This window comes from Saccopteryx leptura, chromosome 1 (genome assembly GCF_036850995.1).
Source record: "Saccopteryx leptura isolate mSacLep1 chromosome 1, mSacLep1_pri_phased_curated, whole genome shotgun sequence".
In the NCBI taxonomy this organism is placed as follows: Eukaryota; Metazoa; Chordata; class Mammalia; order Chiroptera; family Emballonuridae; genus Saccopteryx; species Saccopteryx leptura.
Window position 1 is genome coordinate 88796267 of NC_089503.1, and position 21765 is coordinate 88818031.

A 21765-nucleotide genomic window follows, 5' to 3' on the forward strand; every position below is an offset into this window, starting at 1 on the left:
AACTTCTCAAGAGCACAGACTTTGTCTTTTGTTCATTGCTGTATTATCTTTGACCAAAACAGTGCTTGGTATATACCAGGCACTCAATAAGTTTTTTTTTTCTTCTTCTTTTCTCTCTCTCTTTTTTTTTTTTTTTTTTTTGTATTTTTCTGAAGCTGGAAACGGGGAGAGACAGTCAGACAGACTCCCGCATGTGCCCGACAGGGATCCACCCGGCACGCCCACCAGGGGCAACGCTCTGCCCACCAGGGGGCGATGCTCTGCCCCTCCGGGGCGTCGCTCTGCCGCGACCAGAGCCACTCTAGCGCCTGGGGCAGAGGCCAAGGAACCATCCCCAGCGCCCGGGCCATCTTTGCTCCAATGGAGCCTTGGCTGCGGGAGGGGAAGAGAGAGACAGAGAGGAAGGAGGGGGTGGGGGTGGAGAAGCAAATGGGCGCTTCTCCTATGTGCCCTGGCCGGGAATCGAACCCGGGTTCCCCGCACGCCAAGCTGACGCTCTACCGCTGAGCCAACCGGCCAGGGCTTCAATAAGTTTTGGTTAAACACTTTTGTTTGATGATCTCATGATATTCCTTTCCAAACTTTATATTTTTCAATGTTTCACTTATCAATGAATGATGCCACCATCACAACTTTAGAAGTCATTTTTACTATATTTTTTTTGTATCTTCACCTCTAATTCAGTACAAAAATTCTTTAATTTTATTATCCTTTCTATCTAGTTTTGTCTTTCTATAAATTCTACACCTGTCCCTTTCAGGGTGACTTTGCCATACCTCAGATTAAATCAAATTTCTTTCTTATATAGATCAAGTATATGTCTTTCCATCACACATTGGCCAAATGTGTGTAGTAATGCATGTATTTGAGTGATTGATTGTATCCATCCCACTCTTCTCCCCACCCACACCGCCACCTTTGACGAAAGCTGCAATGTTTTGTTTATTCTTTTATTTATTCTTTTTTTTTTTAATTATTAAGTGAAAAGCAGGAGGGCAGAGAGACAGGCTTCCACATGCACCCCAACCTGGATCTACCTGGCAACACCTTTCTAGAACCAGTGCTCTGCCCTTCTGGGGCCACTGTTCTGTTGCTTGGCAACTGAGCTATTTTAGCATCTGAGGAGAGGCAATGGAGCCATCTTCAGCACCAGGGGCCAACTTGCTTGAAACATTCGAGCCATGGCTGCAGGAGGAGAAAAGAAACAGAAAGAGAAGGGGAAAGGGGGAGGGGTAGAGAAGAAGGTGGTCGCTTCTCCTGTGTGCTCCGACTAGGAATCAAACCCAGGTCTTCCACACACCTGCTCAAACAGCAGGCCAGTACCCCTTTTGTTTATTCTTTCTTTTTTTTTTTTTTTTTTGTATTTTTCCGAAGTTAGAAGCAGGGAGGCAGTCAGACAGACTCCCGCATGCGCCCAACAGGGATCCACCCAGCATGCCCACCAGGGGGTGATGCTCTGCTCATCTAGGGTGTTGCTCCACTGTGGCTGGAGCCATTCTAGTGCCTGAGGTGGAGGCCATGGAGCCATCCTCAGCGCCCAGGCCAACTTTGCTCCAATGGAGCCTTAGCTGTGGGGAGGGGTAAAGAGAGATAGAGAGAAAGAGGAGGGGGAAGGATGGAGAAGCAAATGGCGCTTCTTCTATGTGCACTGACCAGGAATTGAACCCGGGACTTCCACACGCCGAGCTGACACACTACCACTGAGCCAATTGGCCAGAGCACCCTTTTGTTTATTATTTTTTATAATTTTATTTAGACAGTTAATTTTAATGGAGTGACATTGGTCAACTAGAGCACATAGATTTAGAGAAAACCTCTCCAGATCATTTTGACATTCGATTTTGATTATATTGTATATCAATCACCCAAAGTCAAATCGTCCTCCGTCACACTTCATTTGGTTTTCTTATTCCCTTCCCCTCCCACCACTCCCTCCCTTGCCTCCCTTACCCTCCTGCTGGTAACTACTGCACTCTTATCTATGCCCATGGGTCTCAATTTTGTGTCCCATCTATGTACGAAATCACATACTTTTTAGTTTTTTCTGATTTACTTATTTCACTTATTATAATATCATCAAGGTCCATCCATGTTGTCGTAAATGGTCCTGTGTCATCATTTCTTATGGCTGAGTGGTATTCCATAGTATATATGTACCACATCTTCTTTATCCAATCTTCTATTGAAGGGTTTTTTGGTTGTTTCCATGTCTTGGCCACTGTGAACAATGCTGTGATGAACATGGGGGTGCGTGTCTTTACATATACATGTTTTTGAGTTTTGGTGGTATGTACCCAGTAGAGAGATTGCTGGGTCATATGGTAGTTCTATTCTTAAATTTTTAAGGAACTACCATACTTACTTCCATAATGGTTGTACTACTTTGCATTCTCACCAACAGTGAATGAAGGTTCCTTTTTCTCCACAGCCTCTCCAACACTTTTTATTACCTGTCTTGTAGATAATAACTAATCTAACAGGTGTGAGGTGGTATCTTATTGTACTTTGGATTTGCATTTCTCTAATAGCTAGTGAAGATGAGCATCTTTTCATATATCTGTTGGCCATTTGTATTTCTATCTGAGAGAAGTGTCCGTTTATGTCCTCTTTCCATTTTTTTTATTGAATTGTTTGCTTGTTTTGTTGTTGAGTTTTGTGAGTTTTTTTTAATATTTTGGATATTGGGCCCTTATCTGAGCTGTTGGTTTGAAAATATCTCCTGTTTAGTTGGCTGGGTTTTTTTGTTTTTTGTTTTTTCTGAAGCTGGAAACGGGGAGAGACAGTCAGACAGACTCCCGCATGTGCCCGACCGGGATCCACCCGGCACGCCCACCAGGGGGCGATGCTCTGCCTCTCCGGGGCGTTGCTCTGTCGCGACCAGAGCCACTCTAGCACCTGAGGCAGAGGCCAAGGAGCCATCCCCAGTGCCCGGGCCATCCTTGTTCCAATGGAGCCTTGGCTGCAGGAGGGGAAGAGAGAGACAGAGAGGAAGGAGAGGGGGAGGGGTGGAGAAGCAGATGGGCGCTTCTCCTGTGTGCCCTGGCCGGGAATCGAACCCAGGACTCCCACATGCCAGGCCGATGCTCTACCACTGAGCCAACCGGCCAGGGCCTGGCTGGCTGTTTTGTTGTCAGTTTCTTTTGCTGTGCAGAAGCTTCTTAGTCTGATGTAGTTCCATTAATTTATCTTTGCCTTCACTTCCCTTGCCTTTGGAGTCAAATGCATAAAATGTTCTTTATAACCAAGGTCTATGAATTTAGTACCTATGTTTTCTTCTATGTAATTTATTGCTTCAGATCTTATATTTAGGTCTTTGATCCATTTTGAATAATTTTGGTAAAAGGAGACAAACTGTTGTCAAGTTTAATTCTTCTGCACGTGGCTTTCCAGTTTTCCCAGCACCATTTATTGAAGAGGCTTTTTTATCTCCATTATGTGTTTTTGACTTCTTTATCAAAGATGATTTGACCATAAATATGTGGTTTTATTTCTGGACTCTATTCTGTTCCATTGGTCTGAGTGTCTATTTTTCTGCCAATACCATGCTGTTTTGATTATCGTGGATCTGTAGTCTAATTTGAAGTCAGGTATTGTAATGCTCCCAGCTTCATTTTTTTTCCTTAGGATTATTTTGTCTATTCAGGGATTTCAATGGTTCCATATAAACCTGATGATATTTTGTTCCATTTTTAAAAAAAAAATGACATTGGAATTTTGATTGGAATTGCATTAAATTTGTATATAGCTTTGGGTAATATGGTCATTTTAACTATATTTATTCTTCCTATCCAAGAACAAGGAATATTTTTCCATTTCATTGTGTCTTTTTTTGATTTCCCTTAACAATGCCTTGTAGTTTTCATTATATAGGTCCTTTACATTCTTTGTTACGTTTATACCTAGGTATTTTTCTTGTGTTGTTGTTGCAACTGTAAAAGGGATTTTTTTTTAGTTTATTTTCTGAAGTTTCATTGTTGGCATATAAGAAAGCAATTGACTTCTGTATATTAATTTTGTATCCTGTGACTTACTGTATTGGTTTATTGTTTCTAATAGTCTTTTTGTGGGGTCTTTGGGGTCTTTTATATACAGGATCTTGTCATCTGCAAAAAGTGAAACCTTTACTTCTTCTTTCCCAATGTGAATGCCTTTTATTTCTTTCTCTTGTCTGATTGCTCTGGCTAGAACTTCCAGCACTACATTGCATAGGAGTGGAGAGAGTAGGCAGCCTTGTCTTGTTCCTGATTTTAGAGGAAATGTTTTCAGTTTTTTGCCATTTAATATGATGTTAGCTGATGGTTTGTCATAAATGACCTTTATAATGTTGAGATATTTTCCTTCTATATCCATTTTGTTGAGTGTTTTAAACATAAAATGATGTTGTATTTTATCAAATGCCTTTTCTGCATATATTGATAGGATCATATCATTTTGTTCTTTGTTTGATGATATGGTGTGTTACATTAAGTGTTTTATATATGTGAACCATCCTTGTGATTCTGGGATGAATCTCACTTGATCATGGTGAATTATTATTATTTTTTAATATGTTGTATTCGGTTTGTTAGTATTTTGTGTAGGATTTTTGCATCTGTATTCATTAGAGATACTTGTCTGGAGGTTTCTTTTTTTGTGTTGTCCTTGCCAAGTTTTGGTATGAGGGTTATGTTGGCCTCATAAAATGTTTTTGGAAGTATTGCTTCTTCTTCAATTTTTTGGAAGTCTTTGAGTAGGATAGGAACCAATCTTCTTTGAATGTTTGATAGAATTTACTAGTATAGCATCTGGCCCTGTACTTCTGTTTTTGGGGAGGTTTTTGATAATTGTTTCTATTTCCTCCCTGCTTATGGGTCTATTTAGGCTATTTACTTCTTCATGATTCAGTCTAGGAAGATTATATTGTTCTAGGAATTTATCTATTTCTTCTGTATTGTTATATTTGCTGGCATATAGTTTTTCATAGTATTCCACAATAATCCTTTGTATATCTATGATATCTGTGGTAATTTCTCCTCTTCATTTTAGGTTTTGTTTATATGAGTTCTTTCTCTTTTTTCCTTAGTGAGTCTTGCCAAGGATTGGTCAATTTTACTGATCTTTTCAAAGAACCAGCTCTTTGTTGTATTATTTTTTTCTATAGTTTTTCTATTCTCTATTTCATTTATTTCTGCTTTAATTTTTATTATTTTCTTTCTTCTGCTGGTTTTGGTTGCCTTTGTTCTGCTTTTTCTAATTCCTTAAGATGTGATGTTAAGTTGTTTGCTTGGGCTCTCTCTTGTTTGTTTATATAAGCCTAAATGATATGAACTTCCCTCTTATTACTGCTTTTGCTGCAGTCCAGAGATTCTGATATATCGTGTTGTCATTTTTGTTTGTATGTGTATATCTTTTGATCTTTGCTTTTATTTCTTCTTTGACCCAGTTGTTTTTTAAAAGTATTTTGTTTAATTTCCACATTTTTGTGGGTTTGTTTACTTCTTTTTTGCAGTTGAATTCTAGTTTCAAAGCTTTATGGTCAGTGAATATGATTGGTAAAATTTCAGTCTTTCTGAATTTGTTGATGTTAGTTTTGTATCCCAATATATGGTCGATTTTTGTGACTGTACCATGAACACTGGAGAAAAATGTATACTCTGACATTTTGGGATGAAATGTCCTGTAGATGTCTATCATATCTGATTGTTCTAGTGTTTTGTTTAAGGCCAATATTTATTTATTAATTTTCTATTTGGATGAACTATCTAGAGCCGTCAATGGTGTATTGAGGTCCAAGTATGATTGTATTTTTGTTGGTTTTTATTTTTAGATTAGTTAGTAGGTGTCTAACTATATATATATACTTTGATGCTCCTGGGTTTGGTGCATATATATTAAGAAGTGTATCGCTTCTCGGCCTTTTGGCTAAGATCAAGTGTAGTATCTGTTCTTATCAGCTTAATAATATTAAGAAGTGTGATGTCTTCTTGATTCAGTGTCCCCTTTATCATTATGAAATGACCATCTTTGTCTTTGATTATCTTTGCTGTCTTGTAATCAGCATTGTTAGATATGAGTATGGCTACACCTGTTTTTCTTTGGATATTATTTGCTTGGAGAATCATTTTCCGGCCTTTCACTTTGAGTCTGTTTTGTCCTTGTAGCTTAGATGTGTTTCTTGAAGGCAGCATACAGTTGAATTTTCTTTTTTGATCCACTCTGCTACTCTGTATCTTTTTATTGGTGAGTTCAATCCATTTACATTTAGTGTAATTATTGACACTTGAGGGTTTCCTATTGCCATTTTATATAATGCTTTCTAATAGCTGTATTTATTATTTGGTTCTTCTCTTTTTTTTCTGTCATTTGTTTTTGTTTGGTTGTATTCCATACTTCTTTCCTCTGTTTTTTCTTTTTTTAAGCCATGTGTTTCAGTAGTGGTATTTTCAGGGGTGGTTACCATTAGGTAATTAAAAGAATATATATTATATTCATTGTAGTCCATTATCGCATGAGTGCTTCTGCACTCTATCCTTCTTTGTTACTGCTAATTTTTGTCTTCTCCCCTTTTTTGTTTTTGTTGTCACAGATTATTCTTGTTTTTATTTTCCTCTTTTTGGAGCTTTTACTTGTGATTTTGTTTTGTTTTGTTCTTTGTATCTGGTTGGATAATCCCCTTTAATATTTCTTGAAATGGGGCTTTTCTGGTGATAAATTTCCTCATCTTCTCTATATCTGTGAATGTTTATATTTCCCCTTCATATTTAAAGGGAAGGTTTGATGGATATAGTATTCTTGGCTGGAAGTTCCTCTCTTTCAGTACTTTAAACATTGGGGCCCACTCTCTTCTGGCTTGCAGGGTTTCTGCTGAGAAATCTGATGATAACCTAATGGGTCTTCCTTTATATAAATATTTTGTAGTCTTCTTTTCCCTGGCTGCCTTGAGGATTATTTCTTTGTCATTGATTTGTGATAATTTCATTATGATGTGCCTTGGAGTAGGTCTGTTTTGGTTAAGGTAACTCGATGTTCTGTTTACTTCTTGGATTCGAGGCTCTAATTCTTTCCACAGGCTTGGGAAATTCTCAATTGTTTGTTTTAATATGTTTTCCATTAATTTTTCTCTCTCTTCTCCTTCTGATATACGCATTATTCTTAAATTGTTCTTTCTGATAGAGTCAGAGAATTCTTGTAGGGCTTTCTCATTTCTTTTTAATTCTTGAGTCTCTCTCTCTTCTTCTCTCTATAGTATCTCTAGTTGCCTGTCTTCTATGTCACTAATTCTCTCTTCTATCTGGCCTGTTCTATTAGCTAAGCTTGTCACCTCATTTTTCAGTTCATGTATTGAGTTTTTCATCTCTGTTTCGTTCTCTTTTATAGTTTCAGTTTTCTTGATGAAGTATTCTTTTTGTTCATTAAATTGTTTTTTCAGCTCACTAAATTTGCCCTTTAGAGCTTTCTTGTATTTTACTGAGTATTTTTAGAACTTCAATTTTGAATTCTTTTTCATTTAACTCCAAGGTTTCCATGTAATAGAAATTTTTTTCTAGAGATTTTTTTCATCATCTCTCTGAGTGTTGTCTCTGTCTTTTGTATCCATGATATTTGATTTCTTTTTCTTTCATAGCATTTGAGAGTGGTATTGTTAATAGCACTAATATAAGTGATAATTAAGAAAATAAGATAACAGTTGAAGAAATACTGTGAAAAAATTAAAATTCTATAATGATAAGTGTTACAAAAACCTCAGAGAACAAGGAGCAGGAACTGAGGACAGATGATGAAATAGAGGAAAAATGAAGTAAAAAAACAAGCAAAATGCCACAAAGAAAAATATGAGTCCAAAATATAATAATTTGATGATAAATAACTATCCAATGAGAGAAAAAAAAGAAAAAAAGAAGAAAAAGATAAAGGAGAAGGGAGAATAAAGGGAAAAAAAGGACAAGGAACAAAATACAAAGAAAGAGAAAGTAAAAAAAAAAACCAAACAGAACTAAAAGTTTCTAAGTAAAATCCTTACAAAAACAAGAATGAAAAATGTAACAGCTATGGATATGTAGTTCAAAAGGAAAATAATAAAAAAAGAAAAAAGAAAAAGGAAAGAAGTAAAAATGACAAAAAGTGTTTTAAAAATGTAATATTTTTCTGGTTTTGAGAGGTAGCTTCTCCCTTTTTTTCACGCAGATGGCACTGTACTATGAGTTTTATCTCTGTGTGTTTCTTGGGCAGAGGTCAGCTGGTGTATCTCTGTGGCAATAATGTAGGCTGGGCCTCAGTCCCATTGGCAGGTGGGGCATGTTCACGCTTTGCAATTATATGGCTCTAGTAATAACAGTCTCAGTTTTCCGGGTGCCTCTCACTTGTCCCTCCCACTGGATCTAGCAGCCTGGAGACTTTGCTGTAGGATCCGCCTCAGCTACTGTACTCACAGCAAGGGAATCTATGCATAGCCAGATCCCCCATCCAGCACTGCTTAAAGCACAGTTCTGGGCAAGTAGTGGCAACCAGATCTGCCAGCAAGAGCAGGCAGAGCAAAGCACAGACCAAGGACCAAGTGCCTTTCTGTTACACACAGGAAAACTCTATGGGCTGGTGGGACACATCTAGCATGCCTCAGTGTGCCCCGGTTTTAATCTCCAGATGTTTTTCCTGCTTGCACTGGGTCGCAGCCTACAACAGGTCACGTGTGTGTTCAGCTCCCATGACTTTAGCAATGCACACGGACAGCTGCATCCGCGGATCAGGCACCCAATTTGGGCAGTCTCAGGCCAAGGGTCTTGGCCTGTGCGCATGCCCGACGCCGAACATTGTGCAGCTGGGGATGCCCAAAGACGCTGGTGTCCACGCAGGTGCCTAGCATTGATAATCTCGAACTAAGCACTCCAGTCCCTGCGCGTGCCTCATGCTGGTGATCGTGGGGATTGTGGAGCCAGGAGTGCCCAAAGACGGTGGTGCTCACACAGGTGCCTAACGTTGTTAATCTCAGGCTAAGTAAGCACTTCAGCCCATGCACGTGCCCTCTAGTCCCGTGCTGGTCATGCTAGGTGGAACCACTAGCACAGTGCCAGTGATGGTGGAGCTGAGAATGCACAAAGATGCTGGCGCCCGCCCATGCAGGAACCTTGTGCTAGTAATTTAGGTGGATCCCACCACCCGTGCCATGCCCATCGTCCGCGATCTCAGGCAGAGCCAGTGTGTTCTTTCTTTTGTTTGGGTGCCCACCCTATCTCAGCTCCTTCCCCCAGCTCGGTCTCTCCTCCTCCATGCTCCAAACAAAAGTGCCCCTACCTCAGATCAGCATGGAAAGCGAAATGCTCCATGCTCTGTCTTATATATTCAGCCACTTTTTCACCCAATCATACTTTTATCTGGTGGTGTGTAAATTTCGAGTGCTCCTAAGGTTTTTTTTTTTTCTGTGTTTAGTTATTGAAAATGTTGAAATCTCAAGGGGAGAGATCAGGAATATCCTTCACACCTTCATTTCTCTGATGTCACTCTGCTTATTCTTAGTATCTTGTTTATTCTTTTATTTCTGCAGCTTGACATATATTATTAGTATTTTGTAATAAAAATATTTATTGCAAAAAACTAGTTCGTTACAGTTCGTGGGAGCCCTGTAGAAATTATTTTAATTGTTTCATGTATTTTGTACAAAATATCAATCTGTGTGAGTGTTCTTTTTATTCGAGCATTTAGCTATTAGCTGTATGTTTTTATTTTATTTAGTTCCAATATGATTGCTTTGTGGGTCAAATGTACAGAAAATAATGCTGTTTTTGAGCCTTTAAAAACATTTTTTGTAATCTTTCTATTTTCATGTGTGTAAGAAAAATCCACAATTCTGAATTACAAAATTAGAGGCACTGTGTCAATGTGTACGCAGTATGTGGATGGAAAATTTACTATGCCAATTTGTTCTCTATGTATTTCCACATATTTCAGTGATAAAACCATATGATATTATAAAGATTTTTGCATGCTGGGGAGGTGAATAAATATCTTTTAAAATATTATTATTATTTTAGATCTAAATGTAATTTATTTTTATTAAAAATTTTCAAGATTGGTTTTTTAAGCATGTATTGGCATTGTTTTAAAGATTATAAGAGCAACAATACATATATGTGTATTATATACATTTTATATATTGTAAACTGCTTATAGTTCAAAAATATTTTAAAAATTTGTTTTGATAGGGTTGGACCAAATTTTATGAGTTTTCTTTATCAGATCTTCGGGCTGGGTACAACATTATTGACAGGCTCTTTGATGGTAAGTTCTGATGGAAATTTTTATCTCTGGTAATTTAAAAAGATATTTTTGAAGTCATAATAGCATGTTTTCTTCAAAAGTGACTTAAACTCCTTTCATAAAATTAACTGACTAATGTCCTGGTTGTCATGCTTATATTATCTGAGAGTTCTTAACAATTGTGTTTAATGTTACTCATGAGATTTCTGATTGCTGTGTAGCCCTTTGGAAGAAAAAAGCTAGAAAGAAGGACCTTGTCTGTACTTTGTGGGCTTCAGAAGTTTCAGACTTCAACTGAAGTATTATTCTGATTTGAGGGAACTGTTAAAATTCAGTAGTATGGTAGGCTAGGTCAGTAAGAAGGATCTGTAGAATCATAATTGTATAATTAAGCAGGAATCAAGAATCAAGGTACAAATAATAGATTGCAACAGGGTAGCAAACAAGACCATATAATGTGATCCACTGTGGTTCCCAGTCTCTGCCTTCTGAAGACAGAAACAGGCCCTGAAGTCTATGATGCAGAGCCAAGGCAAGGGGATACTAGAGGTTAGACAGTGTTGGATTGGAGAATAGAATATGTTGATAGGATCTCAAATTTTAAAAAAAATGTCCAAAACAGAACTCTTGAGCAAAAAAGATTGAGCAAAAAATAAATAAATAAACAAATAAAATAAATAATAAAGTAAAATAAAAAGAGAGAGAGAGAAAGGGAAAACAACTCATGGACACTGACAACAGTGTGGTGATTACTGGTGAGGAAGGGAGGTCGGGAAGATGAGGAGGGTATGGGGGGATAAATGTTGATGGATGGAGACTTGACTTGGGGTAGTGAACCCATAATACAGCATGTAGATGATGTGTTGTACGATTGTGCAGCTGAAACCTGTATAATTTTATTAATCATTGTCACCCCAATAAGTTCAATTAAAAAAAGAACTCTTGATTTCTGTCTACCCCCTCCCACCCTGCAACCCTGCCAAGCTACTGTTCCCTTAGTCTGCCCCTTTTTAGTAAATGGCACCACCATTTATGTTGTTGTTCAAGTTCCAAACCTATGAGTCACCATGGATTCTTTTATTTTCTCATCCTCAAACATCAGTGCTTTAACAATTTCTGTTCCTTTCATGTCAAATCACATCATGGTTCTGTTTACTTCTTTCCACTTCATCAAGCAATGGCTTTTAGTTAATGCCAAGTAGTATTCTGAGTTTGTTATTTAAAAATTTTTTGAATTATAGATCAGAAAAGTACACAAAACTATGCAATTTGAATTTTTATAAATTGAACCTATGTAACTATCCCCAAATGAATAAACAGTATTACCAGCATTACACAACCACCTCCCCTATTCCTTTCTACACAGCACTTTCCTGATTTCCATGAGCTGGTTTTTTTTTTTTTCTTTCATTTTTCTGAAGCTGGAAATGGGGTGGCAGTCAGACAGACTCCCACATGCGCCCAACCGGGATCCACCCAGCATGCCCACCAGGGGGCGATGCTCTGCCCCTCTGGGGCGTCGCTCTGTTGCATCCAGAGCCATCCTAGCGCCTGAAGCAGAGGCCACCGAGCCATCCTTAGTGCCCGGGCCATCTTTGCTCCAATGGAGCCTTGGCTGCGGGAGGGAAAGAGAGAGACAGAGAGGAAGGAGAGGGGGAGGGGTGAAGAAGCAGATGGGTGCTTCTCCTGTGTGCCCTGGCCGGGAATCGAACCTGGGACTCCTGCACGCCAGGCCGAAGCTCTGCCACTGAGTCAACCGGCCAGGGCTGAGCTGTTGTTTTTAATGTAACACAGAATTTTTTGGAGGATATATACCAGTACTTTACCCTTCATGGAAACTTGGTAATTTTCCACAATGCTTTTGAACAGTTTTTCTGATTTTTATAATACCACTATGAGGCAGGTATTATTAGTGCTATCTTAAGAGGAGGAAACCAAAGCAGAGCTTGAATGATTTGTTTATTATTGCATTTCAAGGTTGTGATAGAATTAATAGTGTAACTGATTTTTACATTTTTCACTCCATTGAATTGTTGTGAATAAGAGGCAGATGCTTTAAAAAAATATTAAATCTCATGGTAAAAATCTAACTGTATGTTATTATGGTTACAAATTTCTGATATTAAGAGATCTTCACATAGATAGGATTAAGTGCAAAAATGAGAAAAAGTTCTAATTATAGGGGCCAGCTGATACAGAGACTATGTAACTGTGGACCAGGAACAAGATTCTTAACCTTTAAACCTGAGTTTTCTGATCTGTATAAAAAGAACAATAGTAGGCACTACTTCAATTGATTCAGTTTGTAAAAAGTTTAAATGAGAAAGGCTACATAAAGCATTTAACATTTAGTACATTTAATACATTGGGTAAACTTTGAGTAATTATTGACTGTTACTGTGATTGCTATGCTATAATTTATGTCCTGTCTATTTAGTTTTATCCTAACCAAAATAAAACTTGCTTTGAGAACAATGGATATAGGAAGAAAATAAGATTTTCATGTAATGATTCTAAAAACATTTTCTGTGATGGCTGTTTGTATTTTTAAGTTGAAAGGTATATTAATGTTTTTGTATGCCTTGGTGACTTACTTAGGAATGAATGACATATATATTACCAGCATATTATTTACTGAACATCAGAACTAGAGAATTGGCAAGTCCTGGTGAAGTCCCTTGTTATAGTTACTTAGCCATTGTTGATAGTAGGATATAGGTGGGAAATGACTTGACCTGTTCCTCACCCTATAGGTGCCCTAGTTTGCAGGAGGCAGCCTAAATCACCTGTGCCCCGAGGCATATGGTAACACTGCCATCAATCCTTATGATTATCTCTGAATTTTCTAAATTTTTTAATGAAATAGAACTAAACTAGTAATGCTAGTACTGATGTTAACAGGCTAGTTTAAATAGAATTGTATTTCTTATATTTACCACAGACCTGAGATACAATTCTTCCATTTTAACATGACTACTGAACTGTGATTAAGAGGATGTCTCTTGCAAAATGGAAGCTTATAGAAAAGTCCCATGTGTTTTTTTTTATACTACATTACTTTCTATTAGAATAGAAAATGGACAGTTGACTATAAAAATCATGACACTGAGAAGACTATAATGTGTAAAAGTGTTTAGTAATTTCCCATTAATCAGATTCTTTTATGGACTGAGTTAATCATATATGTAATTATGTTTTGAATATGTTCTTCTAAGGAATTTACAATTTAAGGAGGCAGTATTGTGTGGCAGAAAGAATACGGCTCTAGTCTCAGAGTAGCTCATTTCAGTCCAGATCTGTGGGATTGCGTGATTTTCTGATTTTGGAGACTCAACTTCCCTGTGCCTCAATTTCTTCATTTGTATAATTGAATAATATTAATAATTTTATATTTGTTATGAGGCTTAAACTTATACATTATAAAACACTTGCAAAATTTTACTTGTTAAGTAATCTCTCAATAAATATTGGCTATTTTGTGATTATTAGATATTAATTATTACTATTATTGAGCATTAAAGAAATTATTTAGTTGAATTAAATATATTGTTATATTTTATAAATATAATTGAAGGCCAGAATGTAGTTCATATTGTAGCATATTTTTAAAGATATCTTTAATACCTTAGAAACAAAGCTAATAAAGGTATTTTTTTTATTGCAGGTACCAAAGAGGTACAATGGGAATTTGTACATGGTATACTTGAAAATGCTATTTATGGAGGACGTATAGATAACTATTTTGACCTTAGAGTTCTTCAGTCATATCTAAAACAGTTTTTTAATTCTTCAATCATTGATGTATTGAACCAAAGGAACAAGAAAAGCATTTTCCCATGTTCCTTATCTCTACCCAAATCCTGCAGCATTTTGGTAGGTACAATTAATCATTTTCAATCTATTACCAGATAGTTGCCTGTGTCATTTACTGTATTGTTAAATATATGTTGTTCCTTTTCAAGTGCACAAGTATCATTCACAAATATGGGTTATTATTTGTTATGCCAGTATGCATGAAGGATGGTTCTCTAAACTCTAAATAGGTGTCCTCTATGCTTGTGGATACTTACTGAAAGATGACTGATGATAATAGGATATAGTGCATAAGGTTAACTTGAAGGAGGTAGCCAAGGAAAAATTTTAAAATGTCAGAAGACTTCTATGAAGATCTGGCATGGCAGAAAATCCGATTTCCTAGTAGACACAGAATGCTCTGAGATAGTCAATAATATGAAAGAAAACAAATAGAGTTAACAAATGTCTATCTTTACTTGCTGGATTATAAATTTAAAGCGGTTCTGAAAATATATATAAGAGGGATTTACTTTAGCTTTCATAGCAACATTTTTGTTTATGTGTATTATGTGTATTTATCTTCACCAGCTGTAACTTTTTGCTTTGAGTCATCCTATGAAAAACTCCTGTAATGCAGTCATCTTTTCCAGAAAAAAAGGACTAAATATGGTCCAAATACATCAATTCTAACCACAAACATCTATTTGTGAAAATATCTAAATAATATTTTTATTACACAGTATTATAATTTTATATTTCTTCATAAATTACAGAGATAATATATATACACAATCATTTAGCTTTTCTCTTAATATTATGCTTTTTTCTGTCATTGAAATATTGTCCAGAAAATTACTTTGTTTCAGTAACAGAATTGTTACTGAAGAAATAAAAGCTTAAAAACTAATATTAAATATATTACTCTTACCTTATATATTATATTAAGCATCCATCTGTTTTGTTTTTAGCTTGCTTTCTTTATGTATGTATGTATGTATGTATTAATAGACTTTGAATGTATGCTCAATGAGAACCGTGTTCAAACATTGTGGATCCTATGATGCTTCTATGCAGTTCACTTTCTAGTGAGAGAACCTTAGAGTGAATGAATAAACAGATATCTCACACAGTTACTAATATACTTATTTTAGAAAGTGTATCCTGAAAGTCTTTTATAAATTAAAAAATAAAAATCATGCAAAAAAGTATTCATCATAAATGTGGATTGCAATGAATTTTTATAAATTGAACACATGAGTGTAACCAGTGCTGCAATCAAGCAACAGAACATTATCAGCTCCCCAGAAATAATCTTCCTTATGTTCCCTTCTAACAGCCTAGAGTAGTTTTGCTGTTTTCGTGCTTCATGTGAATGGTATCATTATATACTACTCACAAAAATTAGGGGATATTTCAAAATGAATATGAAGCAATAAAATATCCCCTAATTTTTGTGAGCAGTATAGTTTCTTTTGTGTCCAAATGAGGATAAGTCAGTTTGGAAATGTAGCTATTGTTATTTAGAAAACATGTCAGTGTATAGTTCTTATTAGCGAGAAGACTAGCCAGCGTGGATGACTAAATTTCACAGCCATTTTGAAATGAGTAAAGTGTATAAACACAAAGAAACTAATAGTTTTAAATTTATAGAATGATTTATGAAAATCTATGTTTAGCTTTCTATCTAAATGAGGTATAAAGAAGGAGGAATCCGGAAGTTTCCTGGGAAGACAGGAACACACACACACACACACACACACACACACACACACACACACACACACACGTTTATAAATGCATATGTATATAGCCTGACTAGGCAGTGGTGAAATGGATAGAGCGTCAGACTGGGACATGGAGGACCAGGTTCGAGACCCCAAGGTTGCCAGCTTGAGCGCAGGCTCATCTGGTTTGAGCAAGGCTCACCAGCTTGAGCCCAAGGTTGCTGGCTTGAGCAAGGAGTCACTCAGTCTGCTGTAGCCCTGGTCAAGGCATATAAGAGAAAGCAATCAATTAACAACTAATGTCCCGCAATAAAGAATTTATGCTTCTCATCTCTCTCCCTTCCTGTCTGTCTATTCCTATCTGTCCCTCTCTCTCTGTCTCTGTCACACACACACACACAAAAAATGCGTACATATATATAAGCTTACACTTACATACATTCACAGACTCATACATATATATTTATACATATATGCATTGTGATTGAACACCTTGTGGAAGTTTACAAATGTTGAACTATATATAGGAAAGGAAAAATTCTGAAGAACAACATACCATGTCTCAAAATTTGACATATTTGTAGGTCGTAGGCTCCCTAGAATTCAATTTTTTCCTTGGAAATAGTTCAAGGACAGCTGGCAAAGATAAGAAAAGATGGTGGTATGAAGGAAGCAAAAAAATGAGTGTCTTCACGAAGAATAGTTACTTCTACTTCAGCAAGAACCATTTAGATGCATATGTAGTACGTGCCTTAAAAAAAACGTGTCTCTGCATGAAAATAAAACAGTTTCCATCTTTGGGCCAAACTAAATAAACTCTGTTGGTCTACACTTAGTTGCCCATCTGGAGTCGAGTCATGAGTGACTGTTCCAATGCATGCTTGGCTTGACAAATCATGTCTTTGTGTTGCTGACAATAATTTTTGAGATGAAATGATGGGATTATCAATGCATTTCCATCACATCAGCAAGCTGAAGACAGACTGTGGAATTGCTTTATGATAAAGCAATTTACAAAGCAGTGCTTGACTACCAGAGTGTTTATATAGGTTTCTGAAATTTCTATAAATAATAATAATAAAAAAGATTGATTATTTTTATATAAGCAGAACTGGACTTGGGTAGGTTACAAGGAAAATAATTACAGTGCTTTCGTGAAACATCTATCATGATATCTTATACTAGACATAGTCACTCAAATATATTTGTTTTAATCAACTCAGGGTCCCTTTAATGTGGAAAGTTAGGATACGAAAATATAGTATCAAATAATTTAATTAAGAGGAAGTAGTAATGATAAAAATATGTCTTACAGGTAACTGCTTATACAGACTGAAAGTGAGATTCATATTGAAAATGTAATAATTAACACTTAAAAATCCCTTTGCAAAAAAAAAAAAATCCCTTTGCTGTGATTTTAATAATTGCAAGTTCGATCTTTTTTGAAAAATAGTTTTTTTACTTTTTTATTTTTAGGACTATCGTGCTGTCATTGACAAACTTCCAGAGGATGACAAACCTAGTTTCTTCGGTCTGCCAGCCAATATTGCTCGCTCCTCGCAGCGCATGATCAGTTCTCAGGTAACCTAAGAAAACAGAACATGAGAAAAATGTTGCTATTGAGCCTAAAAAAATAACATTACATTTTATTTAATATTACAGACCTCACAAACGTTTATTAAAATTTTTAATTTTGTTTAACATAATATATTCCAGTCTTGCCTTAAATAAATTTTTAAATGCCTTAAATAAACTTTTAAATAAATCTTCACACGTTTATTTAAATTAATAAAATGTCATTGAACATTATCAGTTTCATCCAAAATATGTTTGTTTTAATCCTGTGATTTATTAAGGATACTTTAAATGTAATTTATACAATTAAATGTTACTAAATTTAATATTTTATACCAAATACCAGATATATATGATTTGCATTGTTGTGTTTATAAATGGTAAAGATTTAATATTTCATATGATTTTACTCATAATTGAATGTTATAATTGGGGGGAATATGAATTTTCAAATTATTGAGACATAGGCAAACGTTAGACATGAACAATCTATATTCTTGCTTTTGTTGATATCAAGTAATTAAGAACTAACATTTACTGACCAGTTACTGTGTGCTTGAAAGTGTTTTAAATGCTACATTTATAAACTTCAGTCTTCTTGAACTGTATGAGGTAGCTCCTCTATTATTTTTCCCTCTTGTTAAATGAAGAAACTTAAATGCGTAGAATTGTTACTAGCCTAAGATCATAGAGCCAGTAAGAAACAGAATTAGAATTTAAATTCAGGCTGAGTAAAGACAAGGCCTCTACATTTTGTGCTACAAATGCAATTGTGTCCCTCAGACACAAATGTAGTACAAAGCTGTATTACACAGGATGTGAGAGTCAAAAGAAAGCAACTGAGTTTTATTTTTGAGGGGAAGAGATTTATTTGATATATTAATTTGAGATACCTGTGGAATTATATTTATTGGAGGTGTCCATGTAATATTTAGTTAAAATGTCCAGAAGGAATTTGTAAAAAGTAAATATGAGAAGGAATTCAGGTATAGATTTGATTTAAAAAGGATTTGACAAACAACAGCACATCTGTGAATCAAATATTTAGGGAACATTGTTGGACAGGAAGAGAAGATGCCTGAAAATAGAACTCTGAGAAATAACTACGTTTAAGATAAGTTTGGAGCTGGGAAACTTTTTGAAAGAATTTTAGGAAAAGTAAACTACAGTTAGAAAACAAGACAATCTAAAGAGCTTCAACGGAGAGTTTCAAGGCAGGGAGGGGGGGCAATTATTTTTACGGGAGTGGAGGGGGGCTCAGCACTAAAGATTGGTTAGACTTAATACTAAGTTATAGGACTTGACCAATGTTTCCAGGCCTTTTTTTAAATCTTATTTTTATTAATTTTAATGCAGTGACATTGATAAATCAGAGTACATATGTTCCGAGAAAACATCTCCAGATTATTTTGACATTTGATTATGTTGCATACCCCTCACTCAAAGTCAAATTGTCTTCCGTCACCTTCTATCTGGTTTTCTTTGTGCCCCTCCCCTCCCCCTACCCCCTCCCTCTCCTTCCTCGCCCCCTCCCCCCACCCCACCCCCTTTACCAGTTACCATCGCATTCTTGTCCATGTCTCTAAGTCTCATTTTTATGTCCCATCTTTGTATGGGTTCATATAGTTCTTAGTTTTTTCTGATTTACTTATTTCACTCCGTATAATGTTATCAAGGTCCATCCATTTTGTTGTAAATGATCCGATGTCATCATTTCTTATGGCTGAGTAGTATTCCATAGTATGTATGTACCAAAGCTTTTTAATCCACTCGTCCTCTGACGGACACTTGGGCTGTTTCCAGATCTTCGCTGTTGTGAACAATGCTGCCATAAACATGCCTTTTTTAGAGCCTCTTTTGTAGAATTTTGGAGGGTGAAAATCAAATTTCAGTGGATTGAGGTTGGGAAAGTTGGTGAAAAAATGATACAAATGAATATGTGATTAATTTAGGAAGTTTGGCACTGACCAAAACCTATGTCTTTGCCAAAAACTTAGAGGAAAAGATGAAAAATGTTAAATTAATGGGAAAACAAGTTTCAGGGAGAAATTGTTATTGATGTTGGAAGAGAGTAAGTTCTGTTTTTTGCCCCTTAAATCTGTAAAGGATTGTGAGTTACTCAAGTATAGAATATGTATTTTGTGTACCAATATTTATTTACTGATTATATCTTAGTACATTCTACTGAGTATTGCTGTAGTTCTAAAGACATTTTACATTTGAAGCAACTATAAATATAGTTTTCTTTGACTTCTTTTTTGGGGGGGAGAGAGGTACAGACAGACAGGGACAGACAGACAGGAAGAGAGAGAGATGAGAAACATCACATAGTTGCGATACTTTAGTTGTTCATTGATTGCTTTTTTTTATATGTGCCTTGACCAGGCAACTCCAGCCAAGCCAGTGACCCTTTGCCCAAGCCAGCGACCATGGACTCAAGCCAGTAACCTTTGGGTCATGTCTGTGATTCCATGCTCAAGCTGGCTACCAGGCATTCAAGCTGGTGAGCCGGTGCTCAACCGGATGAGCCCGTTCTCAAGCCAGCGACCTTGGGGTTTCAAATCGGGATCCTCAGCATCCCAGATTGATGCTTTATCCACTGTGCCACCGCCTGGTTAGGTTGATTAAATTTTTTATTAGCTTCAATTTTCCTATAAAAAAAACAGTAACATATACTTTTCTATTAGGGTTACATGTTTTTAGGTGCTAGTTAATATTTTTTTCCTAAAATACTTTGATATTTTAGAACTTTTTCATGGGCTTCATAGCGAGATTAATAGTGAAATTCCTAAAAGGTTCTACTTATTTTAAAAATGTAGTGATGGTATTTTTATTGCCAAAGAGATGAGGATTAATCCTAGTGTAATAAATTTAGTAGCATTTCAATGAGTGGCTGTTATGAACTCGGCAGATGTCATTCCTCATGCTCAGCACATGCAGTTATCCTGACTCGTATGGTTTTCCATCAGTTATTAGAGATTTCACAAATTCCTGGTAGAATCATTTTTTTTTTTAAATCGGGCAGCTTAAGAAACTCCTTTTTCTTAGATATTCCTCTGACTATATTATCACATTTTAGGAACATATTTATTGACTACAGCTTTGTGAATAGCATCATCAAGAAAAAGAGATAATATAGATGTCCTTTTACACAGTATATTAATTTCTGACTTCTACTGTAGGCACATCCACATTTGAATTATTGTCACATTTTGAGTTCTCTGACCATTTAGACAAAAAGCAAGTGGATTAGAAAACATTATCAGCTTATTTAATTTTGTGTATTATTATACACAATTTTTTATATTATTACTTTTAAATCTTTACAAAGAAATGCTAAATTTACTAGTATTATAAACTTGATTTTTTACTTCTATGTGTTATCATTTAGTAAGAAAAATATCTCAGTTTGAATAATGGCAATTAAAGGGAGAAAATTTAGCATCTATCTCATAGCTCTCTTGTAAATTATATTTCATGGTAATGAAAGAAGAATTGCTGAAAGTTCTTTTTTAATTTTATTTTTCAACCACAGTGTACATTCAATATTTTATAGTAGTTTCAGGTGTACAGCATGGTGGTTAGATAATCATATACTTTACAGAGTGTTCCCCTGATATCTCCAGTACCCACCTGGCATCATACATACTTATTACAGTATTTTTTACTATATTCCCTATGCTGTACTTTACATCCCCAAGACTATTCTTTCACTACCCTTCACCTTTTTCACTCAGACCCCCAACTCCCCTCCCCCCTGTCAAGCATCTATCAGTAGATGGGTGAATAAAAAAGCTGTGGTACATTTACACAACAGAATACTGTGTAGCCATAGAAAAAGAAGTAAATCTTACCTTTTGCAACATCATGGATGCATCTGGAGATCATTATGCAAAGTGAAATAAGCCAGTCAGCACCTGAAGCCTATATAATTGTTAACCAGTGTTACCACAATCAAATTTTTAAATTAAGGATAGTAACAGCATTGAAGAAGATAAATTAGGGATGGAGGAAGGAAGTATGGAAAAATCTTGACTGTGGTTGAATCTGGATGATGATATCTTCTTTTATCATTGAAAATATTCTAATAAAATCAGTTTTTATTTTGAAAATGTTCATAGTAAAATCAGTTTTAAAAGCTTCAAAGAAATGTGATAGGTATATGTGTTTTTTTGTCCTTGTCACTCAAAATATGGACATCTTTTAGTACTTTACTCAAAGCATTCTTGATGGGTGGCATGTGACTTCCACGGTGGGGGTTGAAGATGACAGACACTCACTTATGGACCCTCCTCATAGTTAGAGCACAGGCATGGCAGGCACCAGCCCTCACCTGTGAAGAGGGACTGGTGAATCCAAGAGGTGGTTTCCTTGCCTTTCTTGGTGGCAGTAGAACCTTAAGCAAGTTCTAGTTCCTGGATAGCATCCAGAACCAAGGCGT

General features: G+C 36.0%; 1 protein-coding gene and 1 pseudogene across 4 annotated transcripts in view; both read left to right on the plus strand.

The window, feature by feature from the left end:
- The window catches only part of DYNC2H1 (dynein cytoplasmic 2 heavy chain 1), a 320182-nt gene that overhangs the window by 209659 nt on the left and 88758 nt on the right, over positions 1-21765 (plus strand). For all 4 annotated transcript variants that reach the window (XM_066371476.1, XM_066371485.1, XM_066371494.1 and 1 more), the window contains 3 exons: positions 10176-10251; positions 13895-14103; positions 17226-17330. In XM_066371476.1, the coding sequence (XP_066227573.1) occupies positions 10176-10251; positions 13895-14103; positions 17226-17330 (390 nt within the window). The remainder of the gene's footprint in view (positions 1-10175; positions 10252-13894; positions 14104-17225; positions 17331-21765) is intronic.
- LOC136390061 (U2 spliceosomal RNA) lies at positions 5882-6003 on the plus strand (annotated as a pseudogene).